Source organism: Garra rufa, chromosome 13 (assembly GCF_049309525.1).
Source record: "Garra rufa chromosome 13, GarRuf1.0, whole genome shotgun sequence".
In the NCBI taxonomy this organism is placed as follows: domain Eukaryota; kingdom Metazoa; phylum Chordata; class Actinopteri; order Cypriniformes; family Cyprinidae; genus Garra; species Garra rufa.
Window position 1 is genome coordinate 22309161 of NC_133373.1, and position 27077 is coordinate 22336237.

General features: G+C 37.5%; 1 protein-coding gene across 1 annotated transcript; it reads right to left on the reverse strand.

Annotated features, from left to right (window-relative positions):
* Positions 1–2485: 2485 nt before the first annotated feature.
* On the reverse strand, positions 2486–26669 carry gabrr2b (gamma-aminobutyric acid type A receptor subunit rho2b). The gene is made up of 9 exons (XM_073816369.1): positions 26530–26669; positions 25196–25302; positions 14753–14820; positions 9767–9990; positions 9544–9626; positions 7318–7458; positions 6511–6663; positions 5077–5273; positions 2486–3132 (listed from the first exon to the last, which is right to left on the reverse strand). Exons 1-9 carry the CDS (start codon positions 26643–26645, stop codon positions 2824–2826), a joined length of 1398 nt encoding a protein of 465 aa, XP_073672470.1. The 5' UTR covers positions 26646–26669; the 3' UTR covers positions 2486–2823.
* Between the last annotated feature and the right edge of the window lie 408 nt (positions 26670–27077).

The window sequence follows — 27077 nt, forward strand, 5'->3', positions numbered from 1 at the left end:
TGCAAGTGACTACAGAACAGGGGCATGAGCCGGCTACAACGCCCGCCACGAGAGATGCAACCGTGGACAGCAAGATTGCGGAGAGGAGCTCCACCCACTGCACCACGGCTGAGCTATCTGTGGATCTGGGACTGTTTGAAGTTGAGGGGTTTTTTGAGATGGACTTAATGCCGACCTGCCCCCTCTTCTCCCACCTTTGTCTGAGTCCCCTGTCAGCCTTGTTTCGGCCAAGGAGACCGTTTGTGAACTGTCTGCCAGCCCTGAGAGCCCGGAGGCTCACAAATGCCCACCATCCCTCCCGCCCCTGCCTCTCCACCGCTGTCGTCTGGCAGCCCCTATGCTCACCCTCACCCCACCATCTGTGCGGTGGGCTCACAATGGTCTGCCAGTCTCCATCGGTGTCGTGGCTGAAGAAACCCCTGTCTCCACCTCCAGCCTCAGAGCCCAGCACTCCGCCTCGGCTCGTCAACCCAGCAGCTCCACCATGGCTCCTAGCTCCCTCCTCTCCACTGTGGCCTGGCAGTCCACTGGCTCCGCCGGGCTCCCTCGTCTCTCCGGCTCCACCTTGGTCTGACATCGACCATCCTTTGCCTCGGGATTGCACTCCTCCAACTTTGCCTCGTCCCTCCATCCTTCTGGCTCTGTCAGGTTCCTCCATCCCTTGGCTCCACCTTGGTCCTTGGTGTGTCACTCCACTGATGCTTGACTGCGGCCTTCTGGATCTACCGCATCTTCCGCATCGGTCGCCGGAACCATCTGTTCCACCTCGGCCCTCCGGATCATTCTCATCACCCTGGCTCATCAGCTCTCTGTCTCTGCCTTGGGCTCCTCCACCACCTGCTCCGCCGCTGTTGGTCGGCCTCCTGGAATCGTCATCCCTTCCTCCTCCATAGTTCCTCCCTCCGTCGCCTCCTCCAATTCAGCCACATTGAAGGGTTTTCGAGCATGAACCGCCTTTTTAAGGTCATGCCACAGCATCTCAATAGGATTCAGGTCAGGACTTTGACTAGGCCACCCCAAAGTCTTCATTTAGTTTTTCTTCAGCCATTCAGAGGTGGATTTGTTGGTGTGTTTTGGATCATTGTCCTGCTGCAGAACCCAAGTTCGCTTCAGCTTGAGGTCACGAACAGATGGCCGGACATTGTCCTTCAGGTTTTTTTGGTAGACAGCAGAATTCATGGTTCCATTTATCACAGCAAGTCTTCCAGGTCCAGAAGCAGCAAAACATCCCCAGACCATTACACTACCACCACCATATTTTACTGTTGGTATGATGTTCTTTTTCTGAAAGGCTGTGTTACTTTTACACCAGATGTAATGGAACAAAGTTCAACTTTTGTCTCGTCAGTCCACAGAGTATTTTCCCAAAAGTCTTGGAGATCATCATGTTCTGGCAAAACTGAGACGAGCCTTTATGTTCTTTTTGCTCAGCAGCGGTTTTCATCTTGGAACTCTGCGATGCAGGCCATTTTTGCCCAGTCTCTTTCTTATGGTGGAGTCATGAACACTGACCTTAACCGAGGCAAGAGAGGCCTGCAGTTCTTTAAATGTTGTTGTGGGGTCTTTTGTGACCTCTTGGATAAGTTGTCGCTGCGCTCTTGGGGTAATTTTGGTCTGCCAGCCACTCCTGGGAAGGTTCACCACTGTTCCATGTTTTTGCCATTTGTGGATAATGGCTCTCACTGTGGTTTGCTGGAGTCCCAAACTTTAGAAATGGCTTTATAACCTTTTCCAGACTTATAGATCTCAATTACTTTCTTTCTCATTTGTTCCTGAATTTCTTTGGATCTCAGCATGATGTGTAGCTTTTGGTCTACTTCACTTTGTCAGGCAGGTCCTATTTAAGTTATTTCTTGATTGCAAACAGGTGTGTGTGTGTGTGGGGGGGGGGGGGGGTTCATAGAAAAAACCCTTCATTTAAAAACTGCATGTTGTGTTTACTTGTGCTATCTTTGATTAATATTTAAATTTGTTTGATAATCTGAAACATGTGACAAACATGCAAAAAAAAAAAAAAATCATTAATGGGGCCAACACGATTTCACACCACTGTATGTGTAGACCATTGTCCTGGATGTCATATTGAACATAGCTTGAATAAACTTTAGCAGGCATGTCAGGGTGAAGATATCAGTTATGTTATTGTGTGGGACACTGTCCATCCATCATGAAGATATGTTTTTGTAATGGTTTCAGGCTCATCCTTAGTTCAAGATCACCATCCCCATGAGCATGTCACCCTTCACGGTATGGATTAGGCTTGCAATGACATAACTTCACAGCAATGTCAAGCCTGGATTTGTCATGCAAGAAGCTTAGATATTCACTGTGATCTTTACATGTGAAAATGTATGGCCAAAAATTGAGGACAAGCTTGGTGTTAAATAATTTGAGATTCTCCATTTAGAGTAAAGTGTCTACATTTATTGTTTGACAATGCAACCATTGTAGTGTTGTAAAAATATTGATGTTTGATGTGTTATTTCATCATATATAATGTATTGATTAATGGTACAGTAACATTTATTCAGCACCAGGTGATTTTGAATATGTAAAACTAAGTTTTAAAAATGTACCACTTACTTTTGAAAAAAGTACCAAAGTAATTCAAACACTGTGAATGCAGCAATCTCACATATACATATTTCTTATCTAGTAATGTACATCTGCTAGCTTGATTGTACATGGCTTACGATATGTCATGATTTTGTAAAAACCTGTTTTGTCTCATTACTTTCAATCAATAACAAATAACAGTTTCTTTTAATTTCGTTAATATAAATAGTATAATACACTACGACCACAATCCCTTTGCAAGGCAGCTCAGCAGTACACAGACCAATAGATGAGATTGAAGAATATAAAGGCTCCTGGGAAGATCATGCGAGAGTAGGCATCAATGACGTGAGTGTTTTGGATAATACGGAGGCCTCGGAGGGTCTTCTTCTTGGCTCCTGTGGCCTCATTTGCTAAAGACAGACATACCACCATGTGGTCCTGTTTATCTGCAGCCTCCTCAGAGGAGACAGGAGCCTGGGTATATCCTGCCAGGCCATTGGCATTAGGCTTACTGTACGCTTCATCCAGCATCATAGTCCTTGCATGGGATATGTCACATGTGCAAGGCACAGGCTAAAATGGAAAAACACAAACACATCCGTTAACATTTTTTTTTTAAATTAACATAGAGTTCTCTATTTTAACCGTCCTCTTGTATAATTAGCTCATTATTTACTCACCCTCCAGGCATTCTAGGTGTATATGACTTCGTTCTTTCAGATGAATGCAATCAAAGTTATATTAAAAATTATCCTGGTGCTTCCAAGCTTTATAATGGCATGGGCGGGTGTTTCTCTTCAACAGTCCAAAACAAGTCCAATAAAGTGCATCCATCCATAATAAGAAGTGTCTCACACAGCTCCGGGAGGTGAATAAAGGCCTCCTGTAGCAAATCAATGTGTTTGTGTAAGAAAAATATCCATTTTTAAAACGTAATAATAACTTTAATCTAGCTTGCGCCAACTGGTCATACATGGAAGTCGTTCCAGGTGGATGACGTAGGACATTTACATTACTCATGCGCCTGTTAGTCTCACAAAAAAACAATGTTTGTTTGAAGCAAAGTTTCCTTACTTTATCAAAGGAAAACCAGTCTTCTCTTGGCTTATATCAAAATTCTCCTAAATTTTTCTTTACAAATTCTTGTTTTGTACTTCTAATTCATGACCTTGTTTTGATCTCTCCACTGCGTGTCCATGTTTGTCATTTCTGAGCGGCACATTCACAATGCTGACGTCCTACGTCATCCGCCCAGAGTGGCTTCTGTGTACGATGAGTGATTATTATGTTTTATATATGGATATTTTTCTTACACAAATGCATTAATTCGCTACAGGAGGCCTTTATTCACCCCCCTGGAGCCATGTGAGGCACTTTTTATTATGGTTGGATGCATAATAAATCCATGCCATTATAAAGCTTTGAAGTGCCAGGATAATTTTTAATGTAATGCAGATAGCATTCGTCTGAAAGAAGGAAGTCATCTGCACCTAGGATGCCTAGGGGGTGAGTAAATAATGAGCTAACTAACCCATTAATTTGCCTCCAGGTTGCATATATTTCCTTTACATGCAATCTTTACTGCAACTGTAAATACAAGAGGACGGTTCTTTCAGACAAACCCCAAATATCGGCTTGACAAAGATATCCTGAAAATTTTAAGTCATAGGGAAGTAAGGAAATTTCAAGTATGTGATTTTATTGCAATCCAAATTAAGAATGTTGGCATTTTTCGTCTGGGCATGATGCCGAAGACACATACCGAGTTTCGTAATGATATGCGAATGCGTTCATAAAATATAGCATTTTATGATAAAATTCAAAATGGTCGACACCCAAAATGGCTGACACTGGAACATTGGTATGGTCCAACTCGGCATGCTCCTCCAAATATAAAGAGACCAGTTTTGGCCAAACCGCAAAGTCCAAAACTGCGCAGGTAGCCTTAGGTCATGCTTGTTATAACACACACCAAGTTTGGTCTCAATACGTCAAACCGTTGCGGAGATAGCCTCACATCCATTTTTGCATGCTGTTCATAGAATTCGTTCATGCATTATTTGAGAAAGGTTTACTAATCAACTTGAATTCCATAACTTTTTGCCAGCATGGTCTGAAGTGAAAACCGACGAGTTTGAAAAAGGAGATTTTACGAACTATTAAAAATAGCAAAAGAACGAAATTTACATTTTGGTGTTCATTATACTCTGCATGAGCCAAGGATTCAGACGAATAAAGAATTTGGTTCAAAAGTTATTAGCATAAACATCGGTGAAACTTTGGACAAGTGTTGGTGCTAGAGAGTTTGAGTTGCTGTGTGCAACTTTCCCACAAGTGGTTCTATGGGCTGCCATAGACTCAAGAGCAGAAGAAACGAAAGAAGAATAATAAGTAATCTAACAGATATAAGAGGTGGCTACGCACCCTTGGAGCTTGGCCCCTAATGAAAATGACTGTTAGCAAAATTAGGAGGTTATTCAAATAAAATCAGTTTGAGAAAATCAGTTGCATATTTACCTTCTCCCTTGATTTGCGGTCTTTTCCATCATGCACAGTGGTCAGGTAGTTTACAGCAGCATACTCAAGTACCGATAAAAAGACAAAGACGAAGCTGACCCACAGATAAATGTCCACAGCTTTGATGTAGGAGACTCTGGGCATGGAGGCGTTCACTCCAGTGATGATGGTGGACATGGTAAGCACCGTTGTGATGCCTAAAGGAAATGACAGTAAAATTATGTTAGTAACTGTCAGGATTTTGACTGTTTTTGCTTTTTTAGTTTGTTTCTATTTCATCTCCACACCAACTACGCACTAATGTACTGCTAAGGGTACGTTTACATGACACTGATGTACTAAAAACAGTTTTCATTTGCATTTTTAAAAGTTTCGCATTAGGACTGCCCCCTTAGTCACGAAAAAAAAAAAAATAAACGCTGCCTGCCTGCTGCGCTGACTTTACTAATCAACGATTGGCTCTTTCATTTAGAAGGCAGGGCTTATTTTTCATATTGGGCATTGCAATTTCTCCCATTCATAAGTAATAGGAGTGCACAGTCTTCCTACATATAAAGTCTTTAGAGAGATGGAGGCACCGGTGCAGTCACTTGCTATTAAAATACTAATTTTTTAAAAAGTAATCTTTCAAATCTGTAAAGACTCTACGTTTTTTGTGCACTTAGAATAACAAGAAGCATTGTGCTTTTGTAAAATAATTAAAGCAAACAGGATGTGCTTTCTGCTATCTCACTTGAGCGTGAAACTTCAAAACTTTCTGTATACTTGCTTTACAGACATAAAAAAAGATATCTATAGAGTGTGAAATGTCTACTTTTGAATGAATCAATTTTTTTGTGTGCGCTTGAGTGCTTATTAGGCTATGTAGGCAATAAAGGCTCATTATTATTATTTATATGGTTTATTAATAAATATGCGACTAATAGTCAACCAGAAAAATCTTTAGTCAAGGGCAGCCCTATTTTGCATACAGACAACAATGCTGTCAAAACAATGCTTATTCACACAGATCTGTGAAAATTACTAAAATGCTGTACTATACATTCTTATTATTTCAATTTTGGTGTGAAAGGGCCTTTACAGTGTCCAAAAATGCAACTTTTGTTTTTTTATTCTTAAAAGCCCAGCTTAGGTCACAAAAAATTGTCAGTTTAGCCGCTGTAGTCTTGTTAGGCCCTGTATATATATAGCTAGCTCTGATGTTTCACTTGTTCCTTGTTCAACATAACGGTAGCCTGTTTGCTGGTGTTTCTGTTTTTTGTTCCTTGTGTTTTTGGTTTATTGTTTGTTCTAGATCCACATCTCGGGCCTGCCTTTCCTTGCTCCACAACATTACAATTTGTATCTAGAACTGCTTACTTCAACAACAACTGGTTGTGAGATCCTGGACACATTTAAACTAAACAACCCCACTGGTTTCTCTGATGAATTCACCTAATGATACTCGTGCAGGAACAGCTCGACGGTCGATCCAGAAGGACACCCATGACAGCATGACCATCAGAGTGGCAGGAAAGTACGTCTGAAGCAGGAAGAAGAAGATATGACGACGCAGAGTGAAGTTGATGTAAAGACGATTGTACCAACCTGCGGGAGATATAAAAAAAATAATTAGTACTAGTAAAAGAAGATTTTCTGATTCTAAAGTCTAAATTCTCAAGTGTACTTTGGAACTGCTGAAAATTTTAAAACTCAAAAATCAAAAATCAAGTTTTTATATATTTATGGTAGAACATTTACAAAATATCTTCATGGAACATGATCTTTACTTAATATGCTAATGATTTTTGGCATAAAAGAAAAATCGATAATTTTGACCCATACAATGTATTTTTGGCTATTGCTACAAATATACCCGTGCTACTTAAGACTGGTTTTGTGGTCCAGGGTCACATATTTGTGATTGTGTGCTGACATTTCTCATTTTGGAGAAAAAAAGACAAGCAACAAGTTAAATCAATTAACTTTCACTTTGAAAATAAAAATAAACCAACTATTTCTTCATTAAAAACTCTTAAACACTTACCAAATTTGGTAATTATACCTAAAAAATATCACTCAAATCAGATGCCAAATAAATTACCCTTTATATGCATGCAACAAAATGGGATTTGCGCAAGATGTCTGGCAAACTAATAAACCTTAAAGGTGCAAAGTGACTACATGTCATGCACTACTAGACAGCCTTCTGAAACTGAAAAAGAACTGCCTAGTTGACTATTTAAAATTAGGCATGTGCACCTGTGCTGCTGTAGAAGGCCAGTCTAGAGGTGGTGTGAAACTTCTGAATGAGGAACTGAGACAGTGAGATCTTGTCATCTGTGCTCAGTGATTCATCTCCACTCTTCCAGTAGAGCATCAGGTCTTCATCAGTGTAAGCATCTGGACGCATAGCAAATTAACGAATGTTTGCATAGACAATGATGTAATATTTAAAGAAATAGTTAAAAAAAATATATTAAAGAACTCATTAAAGAAATAGTTCTTACAAACATTTACTCACTCTCAGGCCATCCAAGATGTGGATGTACAGTCATGTGAAAAAGTTAGGACCATTTCATGGTTTTCCGTATCAGGACATCATAAAAAAAAATCTGGTCCATGGCTGGTCTTTAAATTTGGAAAATAGAACCTCAGATGAACAACAACGCATGACAAATTGCACTTTGTCATTATTTATTGAACACAAAAAAAGCCAAAATGAAAAAGCCATGTGTGACAAAGTTAGGAAACCCTCACTGTAAACATTGGAATTAAGAGGGTAAATAACAGTCAAGCACTGCTAATCAAATACCTTTGATTAACTGATCATCAGCAAGTCTGTGCGCCTCTATAAAAGCAAAAGCTTTGGCATTTTGCTGGTTTGGAGCCTTCAGGTGTGTTTTAACACAATGCCAAGGAGGTAAGACATCAGCAATCATCTTAGAGAAGTATTTGTTGCTGCCATCAATCTGAAAAGAGTAATACGGCCATTTTCAAACAATTTGAAGTTTATTCACAAGTGGAAGACATTTCAAACAGACACCTCTCGTTCCAGGAGTGGACGTCCCAGAAAATGTATCCCAAGATCAGACCGTGTAATGCTGAGAGAAATGGTAGACAACCCAAGAACTACACCTCAGACTCTACAGGCCTCAGTTAACATGTTAAATAATAGGTTTCAATAAGTTAAAGACAATAGAAAAATATGGGACAAAAATGGCATGTTTGGAAGGCAAAAGAAAGCCTCTATCTAAAGAAAACATGGCAGCACAGTTTAGGTCTGCAAAATTGCATCTGAACAAAACATAAGTCTTCTAGAATAATGTCCTTTGAACAGACGAGACCGAAGTGGGGATGTTTGGCCATAATGCACAGTGCCACGTTTGGTGAAAACCTAAAGAGCATATCAGCACAAACACCTCAAACCAAAAGTCACACATGCTGGTGGAGGGCTGATAATTTTGGCCTTGTTTTGTAGCCACATGACCTGGGCACCTCACAGTCATTGATTCGCCCATGAACTCCTTTGTATTCAAAGTATTCTCGAGTCAAATATGAGGGCATCTGTCTGACAGCTAAAGTTGGTCCAAAATTGGGTCATACAACAGGACAATGATCTTAAGTCACAGAAAATTAATGCTTCGAGTTATTGCTGCTACAAGTGGATCTACAGGCAATTGACTCACATTGACTCACACATGGTCTTTCCTCTTGGCTGTATTTTGCTTAAATAAATAATGACATTGTGTGATATGTCATGTGATGATGTTTATCTGAGGATTTATTTTCCAAATTGTAAGACCTGCCAAGGACCAGATATTTTTTATGATGCTCTGATACAGAAAACCATGGGATTCAGTAGGGTGTCTGAACCATTTCACATGACTTTAGGTTGTTTCTTCATGTTAACAGATTTGGAGAAATGTAGCATTCCATCACTTGCTCACCAACGGATCATCTGCAGTAAATGGGTGCTGTCAGAATGAGAGTCCAAACAGCTGCTAAAAACATCAGAATAATCAACAAGTAATCCACACCACTTCAGTCCATCAATTAATGTCTTGTGAAGCCAAAAGTTGCAAGTTTGTAAGAAACCAATCCGTCATTAAGATGTTTTAACTTTTAATTTTAATCTATAATAACACTTCTTCTAATGAATAAGTCCATCCCCATTGTCCTTTCACAACAAAATCCGGTTAGAAGTAAAAATGTCTTGATGTTTTTTTTTTCTAAAAATGTTTCACTTCCTAATATGTTAATTGATAGACTGGAGTGGATTACTTGTGGATTATTCTGATGTTTTTATCAGTTTGGACTCTCATTCTGACAACACCCATTCACTGCAGAGGATCCATTAGTGAGCAAGTGATGGAATGCTAAAAATCTGAGTAAGAAACAAAATCATCTACTTCTTGAATGGCCTGAGGCGGAGTACATTTTCAGCAAATTTATATTTTGCGTGAACTACTACTGTATGTTACTCACAGCTCTCCAGCTCTAACGTGCAGGTCTGTGTGTCCAGCGGGAACCGACTGAAGTCCATATTACATGCTGAAGTTACAGTCACCCTGAAATGCCAAAAACAACACACCATCAAACATGATTATGACAGCAGATTAAAAACTGCAAACATTCATGTTAAGGTTTGCAATGCTTTGTTCAAACATTTGTTTCGTATACTAGCGTAAATGGTGTTTGTTGTCCAAACCTGAGGCTGTAGAGCACATGCCCATCAGGATATACCCTGATCATGATGTTCTCCGTGGTGGTGTCGTGGATGAAGGACCGTTTGGAATGGACAAAGAACACATCAGGAACCCAGATTTTTTTCACCAAGCGACCATCGAAAGTCATGCTTTTATTGGTTTTACTGGGAAAAGACAATCGCTCATCCTTCCAGTAGTGTCTAAGGTACAGGGTCATGGTGAAGTCCTGTATGAAAAGTCCATTAATTAAATGTCAGGCTTATATACATGAATATATAAATGCTTTTTTTTAAAAAAGTAAATAAAATAGATGACAACAGAGCTTAGTGAGTTCAGTTCAATTCACAATTTTTTATATGAGGTTCAATGTGCACTTGCTGACCGGGCTTAATTTTAAAGGGATAGTTATTTATAGTCATTATTTACCAAAATGTTAACGGTAGCTACTAGGGATGTAACGATATTATTAACATCATGATATTGCGATAGCAAAACTGTCACAATATCATTGTGGTCACATGACGGTATGAAACAATAGTTCTTCCGGGCCAAAAATTTCAGTTTCTAAAATATGTTTAAACTCCTTATCCTAACAGAAAAGTCTTTAAAGTTGTGTCTTTGACAGTATCTGTCAAATAAACTAAAACCAAAAGCACAATATGGCTGAATTCCTTTATCAAATCTGTTCTCACTGTGCGTTTCAAAGCAAAGTGTGCACTTCGTTCAGGTGATCAGCTCGTGATCCGGTGTTTTGCACACCTCAGAACGGATCAGTTCACTGTTAATGAATTCAGTGAACTCGTTCATTGCATGTGCTGTGAGTTTAGCGCGCGTTTGGGAATGCAAGACCACTGTTACGCTTTATTTTCATGGCAGATGCTTACAGACTTTAATTAGATTTGTAGTGACAAGCATGTTTTCACTGAAGCTGGAGTTTTCCCTCAAAATAAAAGCTCTACTGCTGTTTCCGTCAAAATAAAAGCTTATAAGTGCAGTATGAATTGCTGACAGCTAGTGGTTTAAATGGACAACGTTACGTTATAATTTTATATATAATTTTATAAATATTTTTTCAAACTAGAAAGTAGGAAAAAAGTATTGTGATTGTGATTTCCCTACTGTAGTGTAAAGCAAAAATAATATACCTATGAAATATTTATTTTAATTTATTTTGCAGTGCAGTTGTTTTACAATATATGGCTATTACTGTCATTGTTGTTGTTGATATTATTATATTCTAATTTGTTTGGCTTCCTAAAACACCAGTATTTATGTTTATTTATGTAAATTAGACTGAGACAGTATACCACAGATAAAACAAGGACTGAGTCATCTTTAAAGTTCAGGTACAAGTCAATTCACTGACTTTTTCTGACTTAAGTTTTCTTTTCTTAGTTAAGAACATGGGCTGGAGCTCTTAATTTTTTAACTTTCAAAGTGCATTAGATAGAATAATTTAGCTTTAAAATGTACAAAATTTTCCTTTTTTCCCCCCCCCCAATTCTTAATTTGTCTTTTATATATATATATATATATATATATATATATATATACAGTGGTGTGAAAAAGTGTTGGCCCCCTTCCTGATTTTTTATTTTTTTGCATGTTTGTCACACTTTAATGTTTCAGATCATCAAACTAATTTAAATATTAATCAAAGATAATGCAAGTAAACACAAAATGTAGTTTTTGAATGAAGTTTTTTATTATGAAGGGAAAACAAAATCCAAACGCACATTGCCCTGTGTGAAAAAGTGAACACGTAATAACTGGTTGGTCCACCCTTAGCACCAACAACTGCAATCAAGCGTTTGCGATAACTTGCAATGAGTCTGTTACAGCGCTGTGCAGGAATTTTGGCCCACTCATCTTGGCAGAATTGTTGTAATTCAGCCACATTGGGGGGTTTACGAGCATTAACCGCCTTTTTAAGGTCATGCCACAGCATCTCAATAGGATTCAGGTCAGGACTTTATAGGCCACTCCAAAGTCTTCTTTTTGCTTTTCTTCAGCCATTCAGAGGTGGATTTGCTGGTGTGTTTTGGATCATTGTCCTGCTGCAGAACCCAAGTTCGCTTCAGCTTGAGGTCACGAACAGATGGCCGGACATTGTCCTTCAGGATTTTTTGGTAGACAGCAGAATTCATGGTTTCATTTATCACAGCAAGTCTTCCAGGTCCAGAAGCAGCAAAACAGCCCCAGACCATCACACTACCACCACCATATTTTACAGTTGGTATGATGTTCTTTTTCTGAAATGCTGTGTTACTTTTACGCCAGATATAATGGGACACACACCTTCCAAAAAGTTTAACTTTTGTCTCGTCAGTCCACAGAGTATTTTCCCAAAAGTCTTGGAGATCATCAAGATGTGTTCTGGCAAAACTGAGAAGAGCCTTTATGTTCTTTTTAGCAGCGTTTTTCGTCTTGGAACTCTGCCATGCAGGCCATTGAACACTGACCTTAACTGAAGCAAGAGAGGCCTGCAGTTCTTTAGATGTTGTTGTGGGGTCTTTGTGACCTCTTGGATGAGTCTTTGCTGCACTCTTGGGGTAATTTTGATCAGCTGGCCACTTCTGGGAAGGTTCACCACTGTTCCATGTTTTCGCCATTTGTGGATAATGGCTCTCACTGTGGTTTGCTGGAGTCCCAAAGCTCTAGAAATGGCTTTATAACCTTTTCCAGACTGATAGATCTCAATTACTTTTTTTCTTATTTGTTCCTGAATTTCTTTGGATCTCAACATGATGATTAGCTTTTGAGGATCTTTTGGTCTACTTCACTTTGTGAGGGGGGGGGGGGGGGGGGGGGCAATAGCCATTTAAAAATTGCATGTTGTGTTTACTTGTGTTATCTTTGATTAATATTTAAATTTGTTTGATGATCTGAAACATTAAAGTGTGACAAACATGCAAAAAAAATCATTAAGGGGACCAACACTTTTAATTGTATTGTGGCAGGAGGGACGAACAACAGACACAGTGGGTGTGGCGTCAGGCCTCGGAGAGGCTTTTATTAAACAGAAAATGAAAGAAAAAGTGTCCAAAGGGGAGATAACAGTGTCCAAATAAAAAGGGGGTCTGATGTCTTCGAGTGCTGGGGTTCCGTGAAGGAGGGGCAGTGTTCAGTAGGGAAGGGTCCAGGAAAGGGGCGGAGTCCGGCGGCTGCACGCGCTCCCCACTTGGGACCGGGGCGCTAGGGGCGGCGGCATCTTCCTGCGGCTTCGTCCTCCTGCGCCTCCGCGGCGCTTCCTGCGAGGAATTCTACGGCCCGGCATCCTGGCCCGTCGGCCGTCGCGGGTGCGGTCCTCTGCCGGACCACGGGTCCGGCAGCTCATCATCTGGCGGCGCTGGTTCCCTCTTCACCCCTTCCTGGACCCGCGAGGACACCAGCGTGCATGCACGAGGGAGAGACCGGTCTCCTGAGGAGAGGCGCACTCGGCATTTAAACAGCGGCGGTGATGAGGCTTCATTCCATTCACGTGTTCCTCATCACACGCCGCCAGCCCGGGATGTTTCCGCGCCCCTCCTCTCCCATACACACCCACTCCCGTCGGGAGCCTGGAGAAGGGCGGCGAATAAGGGACGGGGTGGTGATGATATTTAGGGGGGAGGCAGCCGACTCGTCACAGTATATATTGCAAGAAATATCATCATGGACTTCATATTGCAATATTAGCACACCGTGAAATTTTGATATTGTTACATCTCTAGTAGCTACCATTAACTATGGTTGGTTACCAGCATTCTTCAAACTAGTTTCTTCTGTGTTCAACAGAGGAAAGAAACTCATACAGGTTTGAAACGAGTGAAGGATGAGTAAATCATGACATTTTTATTTTTGGGTGAACTGTCTCTTTAGGAACAATAGAGGGTTAATGGAAAATAATTGTTAATATTTGATTTAATAAAATATGTTTAGTATATAAATAGCTCATTAATGGTTAACAAATAAAATTTTTAAAAAGGTTTTTCTGCTTCCAAGCTTAAAACAAAAAAACGCTTTCTTTGTGGGTGAATATGTGTAGATGTCCAATATATTCACTGAACTGAACATTTGTCACCTTTAATTCTACATGCGTGGGTTTGTTTCTGTTTGGCTAGCCGACATGACAGTGGTCTTGTTACTAATACCATCTGATCACGTGATCTCAACCATGACTGATGGAGAATAAAACAGCATAGTGTGCACTTTTAACAGAGAAGATACTGTTGATGTGGTTACAAAATAAATTAGCTTAGTCTGATTTAAACCTGAAATAAATAAAAAAAATCTGTTGACTTGCATTTCCAAACTGTTTAAAGCCTTGTGAAATATTACCATCTGTTGGCATTACTGAGGGATGTCAGCATTTTTACCCGCCTTCATTAAAGCGGATGGACTGATCCTGATTGGCTGATTCTCTGTGATGTCACTGCATAAACCTCTTGGATTATCCTCTAGCATGTTATGTAAGATCAAATCCACGCACAGTCGTAAACATCGGCACTGATATGATAATTAAAAGCATATCTAGATACGTCTCTGATGCTTTCAGAAGGAAATGTTAATCACAAATGCTGAGATCCATATATAATCCATGCAATTTCCCTGATGACATTTGGACTACAAGTAGCCTACTTTAATGTTAATAATCACATTTTCATTACAATAATGGGCAAAAATCATACACTATTTTAAATTGCGAAGTATGTATGCAATCATTCTTAATGTGTTGAGTTTAATAATGATGACTTTGGTTTTAAAAAATGTCCATGAAAGAAAGATTTTAATTAGGCTAGTGTTTTGTTAGTATTTGTTTGTTTGTTTGTTGTGGCATTATGTTTTTATGCTACTGGGCATGACAACAATGCAAAGCAAACGTGAAAGTCTTGATGGCTTAATTTTCTTTGTGCAAAAGTTGTAGTTTTTTTTATTACTGAAATATGCTTTGTATTATAATGAACAATTCAATTCAACCACTGACCAAATAATTAAACTTTTCTTACCATATCTACTTCTGAGATACTGTCCAAGCTCTCTACCTGTACATCCACACCTACTGGTACTGCTGGACCTAAAGGAAAATAACAGTATTACTTTTAAGAGTATTTTTTTTTTCTTATAATGTGCATTTTTACATTTAAAGAAGCTATTTACACTCCTACCACATAAATGACAACATATAGGCATACTATGAAAGCAGAAATCCATGGCAAAAAGGTACAAAAGCTGTGAAGAATTTTCAATTTATTTTCAATTTTTTTACTTATTGTTTTCATTTTAATTTTAGTTAAATTTTTAGTTGTATTTTTGTGTTTATTATTGTTAAGAATTTTACAGTTTTTTACGATTGTTTACACTCTAAAATAAACATTTCCACACAATTTGCAAAATTCTACTCCAAGGAGCAAAACACCGCCACAGATTTGCACAACATTACACACAATGTCTGCTTCACTCTTTTTGCAAAACATTACACACAGTGATTTGTAAAACTCTACACACATTTCAACACCTTAGACACAGATAAGGATTGTGAGGTTACTTCCTTGTCATTACAAAGCCCCGGATTGCCAATGACCACACTAATGAACAAATTGGATAAACACATCCACAAGGTGTGGAAGCACACATGTGCTAATTTGAAAACGCAGCACTCAGGTGTGCTATAAAAGGCAGCAGGTGAGTTCACCTGTATTCATCAAAAATGGAAGGAGCTAGAAGAAGAGTGAGAATGAGAGGGGGAGCTCAAAGAGGAGAAGAAGAAGGTAGAGTAGGAGGCCCAGGTAGAGGAAGAGGAGAAGGAGGTAGAGGAAGAGTGAGAATGAGAGGGGGAGCTCAAAGAGGAGAAGAAGAAGGTAGAGTAGGAGGCCCAGGTAGAGGAAGAGGAGAAGGAGGTAGAGGAAGAGGAGGTAGAGGAAGAGGCCTAGGTAGAGGAAGAGGTAGAGAAGGACTTGAAGAGTTGATAGAACCTGAACAAAGAAGACGAGGACCAAATTTGACTCAAGAAATCCGTGCAACACTTATTGACCATGTTATCAACCATGGACTGACAATGATGGAAGCTGGACAAAGAGTTCAACCAAATCTCAGCAGAAATACTGTTGCGTCAGTAATTCGGACATTTCATCGAGAAAACAGGTAAGCTAACCACACAGTACATTGAAACTTAAGCTTGCTGTACTTATCATCAATATTGTTTAATGTGACATTTGACAGTAGGCTGCATGTGTATTTTTTTATATATACAGTATATTTTTCACATAGGATTGAGGGTCGAGGACACCAAGGTGGAAGGGGCCCTATGTTCACCCGCGCACAAGAGGCCGCCATTGTGAACATGGTTCTGGCCAATAATTGTATCAGGCTGCGAGAAATCCAAGCCAATATCATCAACGATGACCATGTTTTCAATAACATCCAACGAGTCTCTCTGTCAACATTAGCTCGAATCCTCAAGAAAAATCAAGTACACATGAAGCAACTGTATCGGGTACCATTTGACAGAAATTCAGAGAGAGTGAAACATCTGCGCACTGAGTATGTGGAGGTGTATTGTTCATTTTACTGCTATGGTGTGGTATTGTGCACTGCTCATAATGTTCTGGCACAAAAAAAAAAAGTACAATAGATATTGAATAGCATCCTATTGTCTTTTACTGTGTTTCAGAGAGTCTTGCAAATGGATGCAGAACAAATTCAGCATGAATTTATATATGTGGATGAGGCTGGATTTAACCTTGCAAAAACACGAAGACGAGGGAGAAATGTAATTGGACACAGGGCAATCACCAATGTGCCAGGGCAGCGAGGGGGTAACATCACCCTCTGCGCTGCTATCACACAAAATGGGGTCCTCCACCACCATGCAAATCTGGGACCCTATAATGCAAATCTAATACTCGCATTTCTTGACAGATTGCACGAGATTGTCACAGCATTAAACCAAGTGGACCAGATGCGGTACATTGTCGTTTGGGACAATGTCTCATTCCATCGGGCTGCTCTGGTCCAGAATTGGTTCCATGATCACCCTGAATTTGAAGTCTTATTCCTTCCCCCATACTCCCCCTTCCTGAATCCAATCGAAGAGTTTTTTTCAGCATGGCGGTGGAAGGTATACGACTTGCGGCCCTATGACCGTTTGCCCCTCATTCAGGCCATGGAGCAGGCATGTGATCAAATCGAAACAGCTTCTGTGCAGGGGTGGATTCGTCACTCAAGGCGATTCTTTCAACGGTGCCTTGCCAATGAAGACATAGCCTGTGATGTGGATGAAATCTTATGGCCTGATCCAGCCAGACGGAGAGATGAGGAATAGTTACAGTATTTGTGTTGCTTTTTTTTTCCAGAGTCAAACTGTATGTACTTCATGCAGTAATTTTTATTTGTCTACAGATTTAATTTGTTTGATTTCATTGTTGGTTGATTACTGTAACTGATTATGGTAAGAAATATTGTATTTCTTGAATTGAAATAAATACTTGAAATATTCAGTCTGCAGCATCAGTGTTGTGTTGTGCAGTGCTTGGTAAGTATATAGTAGGCCTATTTGTGTACATTCTCCCTATATCTCAAACTAATTATGAAGAATGTTGTGGGTTTGTCACTATTTTGTTTTGTCATCGAAATTATCCCTTACATAACAATGTCTGCCCAAAAATCTAGCACATGCTACTTCCTAAAATTAGTTTTTTTTTACAAATGTGTTTTTTATTTATCACAGCAGTGTGAAACTGTCTGCAATAGTGTCTGATCATTGAGGACTGTGTTGGTTAAATGAAAACTAATAGCATTTTCACAAATATGTGTATATGTTTTGACTGAAATGTGTATGTTTTGACTGAAGTGTGTCATTTTGCAAACAATCTAGGAATTCTGCAAATTGAGTGTGGTATTTGGATAATTGTGATTATATTTTGAAAAAAAGAACCCGGTTTTCAAAATTGTGTGTAAACAATTGAAAAAAACTGTAATATATACAGTTAAAGTCAAAAGTTTGTTCAATTTGCAGTTCCAAACTTGCAGAATCTGCAAATTGTTAATTATTTTACCAAAATAAGAGGGATCATACAAAATGCATGTTATTTTGTAGGGATGCACCGATACGAATCGGCCGATAATGCTTGCGCGTTTTGTCAGTAAAGCCGGTTCTGTAATCAGCGGTAAATGCCATCAGGTGCGTGATTTCATGTTGAGCCGTATATACTACACACAGCCGTTGTTTACCGTCGAGCTGCGCAAATCAATGTTCATTATCAGCGTGAATGTGCGCAGCTCGTCAGTGAACAACGGCTGTGTGTAGTATATACGGCTCAACGTGAAATCACGCACCTGATGGCATTTACCGCTGATTACAGAACCGGCTTTACTGACAAAACGCGCAAGTGATCGGCCGATAAGGATCGGTGCATCCCTATTATTTTGTTATTTAGTACTGATCGGAATAAGATATTTCACATAAAAGACATTTACAAATAGTCCACAAGAGAAAATAATAGCTGAATTTATAAAAATGACCATGTTCAAAAGTTTAAATATACTTGATTCTTAATACTGTGTTGTTACCTGAATGTTCCACAGTTGTTTTTATTTGTTGTTGTTTAGTGATAGTTGTTCATGAGTCCCTTTTTGGTTTTTCAGCATTTTTGTATATTTGAACAATGACTGTATGATTTAGAGATCCATCTGTTCACACTGTAGACTCATATGCAACTTTTAAGTTCAAAAGTTCAAATGCTCACTGATGCTCCAGAAGAAAACACAATGCATTAAGTGAAAACTTTTTTTTAAATTTGAAGATTAGGGTAAAAATAACTTTTTTGTCTTCTAGGAAACATGTAAGTGTCTTTTGTAGCTTCTGAAGGGCAGTACTAATTTCTCTAATTTGATATTTACGCAAATTAAGAAAAATGTGCACATCCTCATTCCATTCAAAAGTTTACACCCCTGGCTCCTAATGCATTGTTTTTCCTTCTGAAGCATCAGTGAGCATTTTAACTTTCTGTAGTCAGTCTGCCTTCTCAATTAAAGCCTCGAAAGAATGGAATGACATCCCAACGTCAGTTAGAGAATTAAATAGTTAAAATGAATTTCGTTCTTCTTTTAGAACTTGGCTTTTTAGTATGCAAATATGTCAACATTAATTTTTTTTTTTTTTGTGTGTTGGAAATTGTGGGGTTTGTTGTGTTATGTTATATTTTGTTATGTTTTGATTAAATTGTTGTATTTGCATTGTATTTTTAGGTTGCCTGTTGTACATCTGGCCTAGGACTGCAGATGAAAATTAGCCTTTTGGCTAACTCTGGCATATTTTGACTTGTCATGTTAATATGCATTGTCCTTGTAATAAACTAAACTTAAACTTAATAGTTGCATATGAGTCTATCAGTTGTCCTCGGTGTGAAAAGATGGATCTCAAAAATCATACAGTCATTGTTGAAATGGGTTAAAATACACAAAAATGCTGGAAACCAAAGAATTTGTGGGAACAGCCTGAAGAACAGCAGGCAGTTTAACTATTCAGGACAAACAAGAGACTCATGAACAACTATCACTAAATAAAAACACACAGCTTTGGATCATTCAGGTAACAACACAGTATTAAGAATGAAGGGGGTGTAAACTTTTGAACAGGGTCATTTTTATAAATTTAACTATCATTTTCTCTTGTGAACTCTATGTAAACACCTTTTATGTGAAATATCTTATTCAGGTCAGTACTAAATAAACAATAACATGCATTTTGTATTAGTGGTAAAATAAATAACATTTTGCAGGTTTACAAAAAAGGGGGATGTACATTTTTTGACATCAACTGTATTTAAACTGTGTTGGGCTGAAACTAGCAAAAACACTTGCGTCACTTCTGGTGTCGCATTGTCCGGGGTGTATTATAGGGGCCTTATAGCTGTGTCTTCTTCACCATCACCTGTGTGTACAATGACCATCTGAGGACCGCAGTGATTTACTCACCAAGAAATTTGGTACGTTTTGGTACATTTAGTGAGAGATTTTTGTCTTGGCACTAATGTGTCAGGTTTCTCATCCCTGTAGGCTGTATCACTGCCGTTTCTGATCAGGCCTAAGGCTATATAGTCAACAGATTTGATGATGATGGAGTACAGTTGTAAACTGTGAGTTCTAGGGGTGAGAATCAGTGAAGATGATTTCTGACTTCCCGTTTTGACTGCATAGGAAAATACTGCATAGGAAATCCCAAATCCTTTTCAAGCCTGAACCCGACTTTGAAAAGGCGAGGACATAGTTATTTTTGTAGTCGACCTTATTGCATATGAATTTGTATGAGTTTTCCTTTCAGATGCAACAATTATGGATGGAGAATATTTAACCCTCTATCATGGTACACATTATGTTCTAACCATGAAATATTTTTTCGCATAAGTTTTTACTACATGAATAGCTTTGATTATGCAAATCAAAACAATTTTTTGAAAAAAAGATTTTGGGGGGTATTTGGAAAAGGTTGCCATATGGCAACAGTGTACCACATTGGAAAATGGCCAAAAATTTCGAATCTTTTCAATTCAAATGCACATTTTCTTTTAGAAATTGATGCATCCAATCTTAATTTCTATCAAAATCTGTCTCACACACACATGCAGACACAAACACACTTATCGTTACGGTCACTGAAGGCTTACTCATCCTCATTGTCATCACATGGGAGAGCCAACTCTGCACTCTTCCCATTGCCCTTTCTATTAAATATTGCTGTATCGATTTATTGAAAAGAATAAATAATTGTTGTTAAATTGTTGCCATATGGCAACTCTGTACCATAGAGGGTTCAATAAATCATGTAATGTGATTTGCTAAGGTTTGCGGGTAATTTACAGATATTTGCTATTTTAGTTGGTAGAATGTGTTGGTTATTATGAAAATAATTAGGGGTGCATTTCCTGAAACCCTCTTAATGCTACATCATTCTTAAGTTTTAACTTAAGCTACTTATCATTAATAGGTGTTTCCTGAAAAGTTCTTAGTTAAGTATGCCTTCTCTAAATCATATGTTCGTAAGGTTGCTCTGGACCACTCTTAGTCTTATCATTGTTGACCGTTCACTCCACTTGTTTACATCTCATTCAATAAAAATCAACCAAATTTCAGAAACTTCCCAGGCTCAAATTTTTGATTTTGCTAATATTTTTTTCTGAAGAAAGATAGATAGGTATGATGATGAAAGCCAAAATATTAAATGTCATGGATGAATATTTACTGAGTAATCCACTATTTTGTAGAGGGGGGTCAAAATGGCACTTTTTTTACCTGAGATTCAAAGCCAAATTACAGGGGGTAAAAATGACATAGAAAATTAGAAAGATGGCAGCATCATAATGTTATTTTTACACAGAGATTGGTAGGTCTGTTAGTAAATGTTGTTAACTTTAACAATCTTTGTTGCATTATGTGCCAACAGTGACCATTCAAAAATGGGAAAACTGCATTTCAATTTTTTTCCAATGTATTTGCATGCCGTAACTCAAGAAGTGTGAAAGATATCTTAATGCCCTTTTAGATATTAGATATTTTAGATATTTCTTTTGGCATCTTCATTTTTAAGGCCCTATATGGTTTGCGTCTAGAGATACTAAAATTAAAAAGTACACATTTTCAGTGGTCAAAAACCAAACGTGGGTCAATTTGCAAAAATATGATACTTCTTTTCTTTTAAAGAGGAGTGTCTGAAGAACAAATAATGTTTAAACTAGAGATGTATCTCGTTTCCTTCTGCCAAAACAACTGAATTAAACATACCAATCTGAGTGCCATAAATATTCTTTTTCCAAAGTTTGCATGCCTGTAACTCAAGAAGTATTAAAGATTATAGTTCTTAATAAATCTATATTTTCAAGGCCCTACATCATTCAGTCCCAAAGATATGGGGGACTCAATGCAGCTCCATATTCAGATTTTTAAATATTCCATTTTCCCCATTTTTGAATGGTCACCGTTGGCACATAATGCAACAAAGATGGCTAACGTTTTTGCTAACAGACCTACCAATCTCTGTGAAAAAATGACATTATGATGCTGTCATTTTTCTGAAGTCATTTTTACCCCAAAATTTTTACAATTTGACTTGGAGTGAAAATTGCCATTTTGACCCCTACAAAATAGTGGATTACGCAATAAATATTAATCCATGCCATTTAATATTTTGGCTTTCATCACTATACATGTCTATCTTTTCTTTTCTTTTTTTTTTTGAAAAAAAAAAAAATAATAATAATACTATAAAAATTAAAAAAATTCAGCCGGGGAACTCTAGTTGAATTAACAGGGAATGACCCAAATTTAATTCTGAAGTTGTAATATGCCCACTGTTCAATTAGGCTTAAAGTGTTTTCATGCAAAAAATAAAACTGTCACTACACTGACGGTTGTTAGCTTTTTAATTATATTATCCATAGGTACAACAGCTGGCAAACCATTAGTAAAGACTTAGGAGTCTATAAAAAGGGAATGACTGAGGTGGAGAGTTTGCTCAAACTATGGCAGCGATACAGCGAATAGTTGTGCTAAATCAAAAGTGTTGCACACTATTTAATCTATGATATGTCGAGACAAACTCCACAGAGCTACCCCCTCAGTTTAAGGAATAGTTTGTGGAACACACCTAGAAAAGGTATCTTTAGTTAAGGTATACCTTTATAGTCTTCGTAGCGTGCTAAGAGACAACGTTATGGGGAAAGGCACCCCTGGCATCGGTGTTCTTAAATCTTTTCACTCTCATCAGCGTTTTTTTTATAAAATTGCACTCTAAAGCTAACTTGACCTGTGCAACTGGATGCATAAGAAATTACAAAACTCAAAATAGCGTACATTCTGCCAGTTACACCAAAAATGATCAAAAACACAGCTCTTCTGCTTTTTCCTTGGAGGTCTTTGGCTTGAGAAATGAGTTCTCTGCAGACATTCAGGTTTCTGTTAGGCTGACGCATTGCAGCAACTCGGTTCTCGTTGAGAAGAGATTTGCAACCTTAAACTGCAAAGCTTGTTATCCGGTGAATGCACATTTGCGAGAATTTTCTGGCTGTGTCTTTGTAGTCACGACCAACAGTTAAGAAAAAGGGCTTCAATTCCAAACTTGTAAACAATAGATTCGACATTTGGGAACTTGTTTGGAATTTCCAAAAGTGTTTATCAATTGTAGATGATATCCAGTATACAAGCCACAAGAAATAAACACAAGCAGAACTTGCAGCGTTATCACTGCTCTCCTGAGAAACAACTACATTTTCAAGATGAAGCTCCCACAGGGATCGATGTTCAAGTTGTGAATTTGAATCTGACTGCTGTGATAATGAGGACTTAGAAACATTCTGAAGAAGTAAGAAGCAAAAGCAATGTGCAAATTAGAAAAGCCTTCACAACATCAGCAAGTAATTGAACACCCCAGTGGGCGCTTCTGGTTTAATTAACAGGAAGTGTAACTTCAGCCATCCAGATATTGCCTAGAAAAGGGTCAATCCTCAAATCTCTGCAGGAACAATGAGACTTGAAAGAGAATACATACCAGTGTGAGCTACAGATATCAGAAACTGATAACACAGATAAGATGTGGGAAAGGATTTTGACATAAAAAAAATATGAGAAAGATTTATTATAAAGCAACATGTGTGGCAGTGTGCACACATCATGCCTGGTTATCTAAAAAATCATGATCAAAATATTCTTTATTATTGGTTTAAAAGCATGTAAACAGAGTTAGAGATTGTCATATGTTTCACATTATTTTCACATGATAAATATTAAAATGTTGATTCATAAAAACGAAATATTTCAGTATCTCTTGTGTGAAATTTCCATTTATTGCTATTATTTTAAACACAAGAATTAATTTTCCCAGACTTAAATAAAAATAGTTACTCTACTTGTGTCAGTGAAGAGCTTGAAATTAAACATGTACTGTAGATAATCACTTGATGTTTGAGAAAAGTGTTTATTGTGCATAATTTACAAACAAATTTTGTCAAATTACTCAAATGTAGAAATATTTAAGATATTTGAGTCATTCTATGAAATTTTTTCCCTAGCTTAACAGAAATACTACATTTAAAAAACACTTCAGGGTTACAATTTCTTTATATTTTAAAATGAAACAATATGTTATTTGAACAATTACATTATTATATATATATATATATATACATTATTAATTATAAATGGCATAAAAAATGCTGAATAAACATTATAAAATATATAATGAAAGTAGTGGTCCCCTGGAGTTGTGTCACTGGTGTTATTGTTTTAAAAAAAATCACACTGACATCAATTGACTTCCTATTTATTTCTATTTTCTGAAGATCTATGAAGAAAAGCCTATGATAAGTCCCTTGTCCCTTTTCAGTTATTTGAAATTTTCTTATTTATCTCATGATTTCATATGAAGCTTTTAGTTGAGGTCATTGGTATGACCTACTTTATTGTTAGGGAATTGTATACAAATAAAATACATAATTTAGTGAGTATATAAATTGTGACTGGTGTCACCTTACTTATGGGAAACACCAGTTAAGATCAGTATGTCAGGTATTATGTATCTCATTGTGATTCATTGTGGTGTTACTTTGTTTTTGTCTGTCACATTAAATAAATAAAACATAATTTTCTTATTTATTGCATTTTCATAATTTTTCTGTAACTCTGAGTACATGTGCTGGAAAAAAACCTTCTATATTGCCAAAGAAGTAAGGTAACACCAGTGACAAAAACAAAGGTATAAATAAATGCACAAAATAGATTTATGTGTACTCATAAAGTCAAAAGGCAAAGTCAAAAAAAGTTTAAAAGAAATAAATTTGTAACACATCTTGTCATACCAAAAGTGTGTATTTCATACCATTTGTATTTGCATGAAATTCTAGCTTATTTTTATTATTTGTATTAAATTTCTAGCTATACATTTTGCCTTAACAATACAACGTACTTGAAATCAGTCCACTTTTTTTTTTTTTTTTCAAATTTGTCATACAAAGAAAAGTAGAAATGCCCATAACTGGCTGGAATGGAGCAATGACTAAAATGACAAAATCTTCTGCAAGTGCTTTCCACTGTTAGATACACTGTTACAAATTAAGATTTTAGAAGAGTTTGTTTTCTAAAGTTGACAGGTGAGCCTATGACGGGTTTTGTAACTTTAACCACAGTATTCTGCATAGTCACAGCACCTATTCTTGCAAATAATCGCTTTATGAAACTATGCATATAACAAATTTTAAACTCCAGTGTGAATATTAATTGTATCAGAAAAGCTTTATAAATTTGATGTTTTTAATAAACAATAAGGGGAAAATTTGCATATAAAAATAGTCTACAGTACGAGATGTCAGTATATTTGGAACATGCACACACAAACACACACACACACACACACACACACACACACACACACACACACACACACACACACACACAGATTTTACCCGCAAATGCTGGTCTCATAGTGAAGTCATGATCATCAACACGCAGCAGATGGTCCGATTTCACCTGATGCGTCTTAGTTTCATCCAGCATCTTCTTAAAAAGTGGGCTGCAAAACAACAACTCAGCACTTCAGGCACTTCAGTGTAGTCTCATCCAAACACAGATGTCTCAGTGAGCACATCTACTCCATTGTGAATTTGCTCTAAAGTTCTTTTATAATGCTTATTCACCAATCGATCTTCCAGTTGAGGCAAAAGTTACCTATTTAACAGTAATAATTCACTGTTATTTATTTATTATTTTTATGCACACTACTAGTATATAGCAGTTTTATCCAAAATTTAGGTCCCACTTTATATCAGGTGTCTTTAAATACTATATATTTAATAATAAAATAATGAATTGTTAGGGGCAGGTTTGGTGGCATGGTTAGGTTTAAGGTGTAGAAGTACAGTGATTAGTGTAATAATAGATGTAACTACAGAAATTAATAACAGATGTAACTTTCAAATTTCAGTACAATGTAAAAACATGTATGTACACAATAAGTACACTGTATGTGCAAATGATTACTTTAAATGTTAGTGCACACTTAATATAAAGTGGGTCCATAGAAATTGAATGATTGAATGATTTGTTTTGACAATTATTGAAATTGTGACAATTCATAAAATTTATTCTTTTCTGACAAAAAAAGTTTTTTCCTAAAATGTGAACAGTTTTGTTGCCACACAGTTAGTTCACCAAATGTTTCTCAGATTCAGTTTTGAAAGTCAATTTGTCTGTAAGCACAAACTGTATCTTAAAGCCTTGACTGATGAAAAATGACAGTTCATAACACTAAATGTTTACAGTTAATTACCTTTAAACTGGAATGTCATTTAGTTGTCACTGCAGGGTTGGTTTTCATAAAGAGAACTTTTTAAACCCTTAAACTGCCTACTGAACCTATATTTTGGAAGTTTTCGGAGCAGAATTAAAACTATAAAACAATTATGATACAGAACATTGGCTAATTTATGAATAAGCAAAAATATAAAAGGACACATCAAAATATCACTATTTTGCCAAGACAAAAAGTAATTAGCCTAAAGCAATTTAGCCTTTTTAGCCAAAGACGTTGGTTATTCTTTGTGACAACTATCCCCGCTCTCCCATGGTGTCTGTTTTCATATTAACTTATTCTGCGCAACAGACTACTAAAACAAACAAACACGACATGCCAATAATAACATGGTTCCATCTCATTGTTGTTCTCTATGTGCACTTTCCCACCGCCTTACATTAAAACAACAGAGATTGAAATAATAAGCTGAAACAGTGTGACACTTACGTTCCGTGTTTGTGATCTTTTACAGATGTTCTCTTGAGGCTGTGCTTCATCTTCCCGCACTGACCGCACATACTCGCGCACAACAGAAGAAAAACAGATTTTATAAAGTGAGACATTGTGAAGGAAAGACTACAGTCATCCGCGCTGGAGAGCATCTCGTCGCATCATCTTCTGGCCAGCTTTCATTCAGAGTGAAGTTAGTTCTGCAGTGCGCTGAACGCTGGAGCTGAACGCGCGCGCTCTGATTGGTCCCGCTGCTCCCGCACACTGCGATTCCATCGATACATGTAGTCATTTTACCGCTCCGAACGCGTTTTTAAATATTAACTATTTCAACTCAACACAATGATTTTGCTTAATCAGGTTTTTAATTGAGTCTTTGTATTTTAAATTGCTTGTTTTTTAAGGTTACAGTATGCATGTAGCATGTGATCATAAAACATAACAATCTAAAGGCTTATGCGTACAGTTGAGGTCAAAAGTTTACACCCCCTTTCAGAATCTGCAAAATGTTAATTACTTTATCAAAATGCATGTTATTGTTTATT

Excerpts from the sequence above, each read along its gene's own strand:
- gabrr2b (XM_073816369.1), bottom strand. The coding sequence starts at position 26,645 with ATGTCTCACTTTATAAAATCTGTTTTTCTTCTGTTGTGCGCGAGTATG. Across the intron at positions 25,303-26,529 it reads AAAGATCACAAACACGGAAC|CCCACTTTTTAAGAAGATGC; the intron begins GTAAGTGTCACA and ends GTTGTTTTGCAG. Across the intron at positions 9,627-9,766 it reads CATGTGCTCTACAGCCTCAG|GGTGACTGTAACTTCAGCAT; the intron begins GTTTGGACAACA and ends TTGGCATTTCAG.